Raw genomic sequence first — 6,397 nt, 5'->3', positions numbered from 1 at the left:
GAATGGCCTTGCTTTCCCAGAACAGTATTTCCACAAACAAAAAATATGGAAATTAAAATCACAAGTAGGATCTGTTTCATCAAAGTATTAGCTACATTTCTGTGAGGTTGACAATCACCTTTTTAACATGTCAGGAATTAAATGCGTAATTCTCTTTAATGGGTGTTACAAATGTTCATCCCACACTGAAAAAAGATCACAGTTGGTATGAGTAATAACTTCTTTTCTTGAACATCAACAGTTCCCCTCTAGCTCTGTACATATCCTCCAACATCAATGTAACCACAGCTGTCAAGGCAGCCTCACCTCTTTCTATGTATATTTTAGCTTTAATTTTTTCCCATGGTTTCACTTAGTGGAGCTTTTTTTTTTTAAGGGGCATAAACTTCTTCTCCAATTTTGTGGGCAAATTCATTGCAATAAGAGATCTCCGTGTGTAGACATCTTTAAACATTATCATTATCGTGCAAGAAATTAGAGACCTGCATCAAGATCTAGAGGTTTGGGTTTGGTTTTTTTTTAATTGAAGGTGAACTTCAAACCATGCTTTCCCTCATTCATGGATCTCCAGACACTTTACATAGTTAAATGAGTTCTTGTGGCCTCCTTTTGTACACCGTCCCCTTCCAACAGCTCCAGCACAGCCTCAGCAGTCGCCTGCCACGTGTACCTGGCCAGGGCAACATGAGGGTGAGGACACAGAGTTGTGGTGATGGGCTGGGGTTGGAGGGGCATGTGTCCGCTCCAGTCCTTGGGACACAGCTATGGAGAAGTGTCCTGTGTCCCCGCTGAGGTGAAGCATCACTGTCCCCTCACAGAAGCACCCATGTCCCCTCACTGAAGTACTCTGTGACCCCTATGAGGTGACGCACCCACGTCACTTCAGTGAGGCACCCTGTGTCCCCTCAGAGATAAAGCACTCTTGTCCCCTCACTGAAGTGCCCCGTGTCTCCTCTGGGGTGAAGCACTCATGTCCTCTCGCTGAGGCATCCTGTGCCTCTCAAGAGGTGAAGAATCCCTGTCCTCTCACTGAAGCACCTCATGTCTCCTCCCAGGAGAAGCACCCATGTTCCCTTACTGAAGCACCCTTCCCCACACTGAGGCGCCCCAAGTTGTGCCCTGTGTCCCCTGGGAGGTGAAGCACCCATGTTTCTTCGCTGAAGCACCCCGAGTCCCCTCAGAGATGAAGCACTCATGTCCCATCACTTCTCAATGTCCCCTGGGAGGTGAAGCACCCATGTCATAGACTCATACACTAGTCTGGGTTGGAAGGGACCTTAAAGATCATCCAGTTCCAACCCCCTGTGATGGGGAGGGACACCTCCCACTGGATCAGGCTGCCCAAAGCCCCATCCAACCTGGCCTTGAACACCTCCAGGGATGGGGCAGCCACAGCTTTCCTGGGCAACCTGGGCCAGTGTCTTCCCACTCTCACCGTGAAGAAATTCCTCCTTATGTCTAGTCTAAATCTGCCCCTCTCCAGTTTATACCCATTCCCCCTTGTCCTATCCCCACAAGCCTTTGTAAACAGCCCCTCCCCAGCTTTCTTGTAGACCCTTCAGGTACTGGAAGGTCGCTGTAAGGTCCTCTCAGAGCCTTCTCTTCTCCAGGCTGAACCCCAGCTCTCAGCCTGTCCTCATAGCAGAGGTGCTCCAGCCCCCTGATCATCCTTGTAGCCTCCTCTGGACCCGTTCCAACAGTTCCATAACCTTCTTATGCTGAGGATTCTAGGACTGGAATGTCCCCTCTCTGAGGCACCACCTGTCCCCGGGACGTGAAGTGTCCCTGTCCCCTCCCAGGCTCCCCTCGGGCGGGTCCCTCAGCGGCCCCGCTACCCAGGGACGGGGAGGCGGCCGGACCAGGGTTGCCCCGGAACGCAAGCGCCGGGGCTGCCGTTTCCAGGCCGGCGCGGTTGCCGCGTTGCGGGGCTGCTGCCGGCATGGACGAGGAGGACGCGGTGCGGGCGGGGCGGCTCCGGGGATGCGGGGTGGGGGGTGTCGGGGAGGGCGTCGCCTGCCCTGCCCGGGGCTCGGCAGCCACGGAGGAGGGGGCTCTGTGTCCCCACGTCGCGTCTGTCCCCCCTCCACCCGTCCCTCCCCACGTGTGTCCCCCCAAATCTGTCCCCCCTTTGTGCTCCCCCATCTGTGTCCCCCCATCTGAGTTCCCTCCCATCTGTGCCCCCCGTTTATCCTCCTCCCCATCTGTCCCCCTCTATCTGTCCTCCTCCCATCCGTGTGTCCCCCACATCCGTGTCCCCGTCCCCTCCCCCCATCGTCTTCCTCACCCCCCTCCCGTCTTCCTCACCCCCCTGCCGTCTTCCTCACCCCATCTATCCCCCCTCCTGTCTCCTCCCTCTCCCCTTTCTCTCCCTCCCGTCCTCCTCTCCCGCTGCGCCCCTGTGGATGCCTCTGAAAAAATACCTTTTAAAAGCACCTTTTAAAGTATCAGTCGTTTTCTCTTTTCCTCCCCCCCACTTCTTCTGGAAAGCCTCCCTCTCTCCCATCACGACTCCTCACCGGCTTGCGCTACCTTTGTCCCGCTGCATGCTTTTCCTCACAGTTCTATAATTTTATCTTTACTTTCATAGAATCATATAGAATCTCAGAGTCATTTGGTTGGAAAAGACCTTTGAGATCCTCAAGTCCAACCGTACCTGCCCACTGCTAAACCAGATCCCTGAGCACCTCATCTGCCCATCTTTTAAACCCCTCCAGGGATGAGAACTCCACCACCTCCCTGGGCAGCCTCTGCCAGTGCTTGACTGCCCTTTCAGTAAAGAAATTTCTCCTAACAGCCAACCTAAATCTCCCCTGGTGCAGCGTGAGGCCATTCCCTCTGGTTCTATTGCCTGTCACCTGGGATAAGAGACCAACACCCACCTCTCTACAACCTCCTTTCAGACAGTGGTGAGGTCTCCCCTCAGCCTCCTTTTCTCTAGGCTGAACAGCCCCAAGTCCCTCAGCTGCTCCACATAACACTTGTTCTCTAGCCTCTTCACCATCTTTTATCTGCTGCTCTCTGCTTTTGGTCTCTGCTTCCATTTCTGAAGAGTGGTTTTCCCAAGCTGTGTTGTGTCTGCTAGGTGTGGATTATTATTCCCCTTGTGCCAAGGTTCCCATACCTAAGAGCTGATACTTGGCAACTGCAATGGTTTGTTCAGTTTGGTATGACTGATGCAAATGCTGTGATCACTTGTTATCTACCTAGAGTGAACATGAAGGGCATAAGTATTCTTCTCTATGAATATTCTCAAAAGCTGTGCTGTAGCATGGCAGTGGTGCCATTTGTCTTACTTGAACACAACTGAAACTAATTTTTTTTTTTCTTTTTAGAGAGATTTTAACGAACGCTGTGCTCAGTGTTCTGAAGTGAACTGGGGTCTCACTGATGGAGGCAGATTTTATTGCAGATCTTGCCACAATGTTACTGAGGTAAAATAGCTAAGCTGCTGGCCTTGGAAAAAGTTAATTTTGATTTCTTCTTGGGTTTTTTTTATAGAATCATAGAATGGTTTGGGGTGGAAGGGACTTAAAGAGCACCTAGTTCCAATCCCCCTGCCATGGGCAGGGACACCTTCCACTGGATCAGGTTGCTTAAATCGTCATCCAACCTGGTCTTGAACAGTTCCAGGGATGGGGCATCCAGGACTTTGCTCGGCAACCTGGGCCAGGATCTCACCTCCCTCACAGTAAAAAATGTCTTCTTAATACCTAATCTAAACCTCCCCTCTTTCAGCTTAAAGCCATTACCGCCTCATAATACCCCTGCACTCCTGATCAAGAGCCCCTCCCCAGCTTTCCTGGAGCCCCGTTAAACACTGGGAGGCTGCTCAAAGGTCTCCCCAGAGCCTTCTCTTCTGCAGGCAGAACAACTCCAAGTCTCTCAGCCTGTCCTCGTAGTAGAAGTGCTCCTGCTCTCTTATCATCTTTCTTTTAAGAAAATGTTCAATTTCCTTCTTGGTATTAGGAGTTGAAGGCAGCATTGTAATTCTTCCTTTTTCATGCTTTACTTGACTGTGCTTAAAACTGATGTTCCTTGAAATCACAGCATGAAAAATAAGCCATGTTAAGTAGCTGTGTTGCTGTAGCTGTGTTGCGGGTGTGCTGTCTGGATGCCTCAGAGGTGTTTACTGGGCATTGCTGTGCTTTAGGGCAGTGCCAGTGTAGGCAAACCCCGATGCACATCACTTGCACGTCCTGGACTTGAACAAGTTCCTCCATTATGTTTTATGACAGAGCATTCAGTGCAAGTTAGGCCTGACATTTTTCCTTGCTAAGATGTATTCCTGTTTTGCAGAGAACTAGAGAAGTTGTAAGCACTGATTTTATTTCTAATACAAGAGTACAGACAATCTCCAAAGGCTTCAGAAAACAGGGGAAAAATGGTATGTATGAGTTTCTCTCTGTATTTTGCATAAGAGTGGCTCTTCAGCCAGGGTTCACCTAGCCCACTGTGTCTTTGATGAAAAGCAGATAGCTAGAAAAGACTGTAAGAACAGGAACAAAATACAGCCCCCAAATACTGTCACAACTTTCAGTGGTCATTTTTGGGCCGTGGTTGACCTCTGTGAGCCTGGTGGTGGTTCTTTTTTGATTGAACAGAGCTATATGTACTTATTGCCAGTCTGATTTTTGGAAGCCAGTGGGCCCTGAAAATACTGGTGGCAGGCATTCAGACATGGTGATCCCTTTGTTCCTTCCTTGTGATGGCTGTCACAAACCCAGAAAAGTTGTCTGTCTTTGTAAGCGAGATGTGACAAAGGTCCAGCTCTTAAGAATGTCAGTCTGGCTTGCGTTACAGGAATTTGGCCCTGTAATGTACGCAGAAACCTACATGGAAGTGATGTTCTGCAGTTACAATAGCTAAACCAGTAGTACATCTTTCATTTTCATCCAGAGTCACGTCTATGCTTTTTAATTTCATGATTCAGAACAATAGTGGTCATCACATAGGGTGGTATGTGCCATAAGGATGTTATGGTGAGGCTGGAGCTATGGATGTGTACTGGATTGGCTGGATAGACATTTTACTGTTTGGCTGCTTTCAAAAAGCAAAAATGCATTACAATGCTAAATGAAGCATGGGATTATTTCTGACTGTGATACGCCAACCTATCTTCACTCTGATTTGGTGGCAGTGGATTGCTGCATTCCTTCAAAAAGAACAGTTGCATGGAAATGAAGGGAGGAGCAAAAAGGGGAACAAACTTAATGCCTCCGCTTGTCTTTATCGTGTATTGCTCCTAAAATCTGAGCTGTCTACCACTTGATGCTTTTTATTTCTCATGTTAGGAAGGTCATTAGCCACCTCCCAGGCTTCTTAAGAAAGAAATCCTTAGCTTCACACAGTCCCTTCTATGACTGCAGTTACGTTATTCTATGGCAGCTTATTTTCAAGCTGTACCTGTGGTGAACAGTTAAAGCCAACATCATTAAAGCAGGACAGAACGTTTGGTCAGATAACTTCTAATACAGTGAGATGCAAAATATGATTGGAAGAAAAAATAAGTGTGGAGAGAATGAAAAGGAAATTGAGAAATGCAGAGAAAATTTGTAAAACAAAAGGTCTGTAGAAAAGGAGCTGTAGATATAGAGAGGTAAGGGTGAAAAGTAAATGTAATGCAGTCTGAAGGAGTAGTGAATAGGTTGGAGCATGTCTGCTCCTTGTGAAATTCATGTTGTGCTGAGTATCGCTAGAAATTCAGAATATCTGAGAAAGTTTCTTTCATTTAAATGTGTGTGACTGTGTGGGAGAGAATGGTGAGGAACATGGTGATATTGGTTGGGTTTTTGCTGACTCACCACCGTAATGTGTTCCAGTTTTCTGTGCTGGGGATGGGAAAGAAATGATCATATTTCTTTTCTTAATGACAGGTTCTCACCTATTTCAAAGCTGGTCACTTAAAAACTGACCACTCAATTACAAATGCCACACTAGAAGTTATAATGAAATATATTATTTTGAGAAATGTGTGGCGAACAGTGCTTGTTCAGTAGCTTTTCTTCTTGATTAAGGCTGCGAATAAATGGAAGTTAACTGAGTTTTCAGTGTAGCTGGTCTGTGCCCTAGGATCTGAAATTATTCAGTAGAGATGTGTCTCTGTCCTGATGCTAAGGGAGCAGAATATTAAGTGGAAGTAAGTGTGCATAAGGTTAAAAAACCCTCCAAAACAGTACAAAAAAAACCAACCTTTTTTTTTTTTTCCATAGATGAAAGCTGTGAATGGTATGTTTGTGAAGGTTTTCAGCTTGTTCTCAAGAAACAAGCTGAAGCTTTAGAAGCGTTAGGAGTGTGTCCACAAATGAAGGTATGTAGATGTCAGTGTGAGTTGTACACACTGTCTGTGCGTTACAGGAGGTGTTATGTTAAAAGATTGTAGTTTTTAAAGTAAATCTAA

At 47.3% G+C, this 6,397-nt stretch overlaps 1 protein-coding gene across 1 annotated transcript in view; it reads left to right on the top strand.

The window, feature by feature from the left end:
- The first annotated feature begins 1,896 nt into the window (after positions 1–1,896).
- TAF1B (TATA-box binding protein associated factor, RNA polymerase I subunit B) overlaps positions 1,897–6,397 on the top strand; it is a 52,029-nt gene continuing 47,528 nt past the window's right edge. The window contains exons 1-4 of the mRNA XM_069850513.1: positions 1,897–1,957; positions 3,333–3,431; positions 4,297–4,384; positions 6,210–6,307. Of these exons, the coding sequence (XP_069706614.1) occupies positions 1,940–1,957; positions 3,333–3,431; positions 4,297–4,384; positions 6,210–6,307 (303 nt within the window). The 5' untranslated portion in view covers positions 1,897–1,939. The remainder of the gene's footprint in view (positions 1,958–3,332; positions 3,432–4,296; positions 4,385–6,209; positions 6,308–6,397) is intronic.

The sequence above is a fragment of the Phaenicophaeus curvirostris genome, chromosome 2 (assembly GCF_032191515.1).
Source record: "Phaenicophaeus curvirostris isolate KB17595 chromosome 2, BPBGC_Pcur_1.0, whole genome shotgun sequence".
Classification (NCBI taxonomy): domain Eukaryota; kingdom Metazoa; phylum Chordata; class Aves; order Cuculiformes; family Cuculidae; genus Phaenicophaeus; species Phaenicophaeus curvirostris.
Note: the sequence above shows the minus strand (reverse complement) of the source record. Positions and strands in the feature narration are given on the sequence as shown.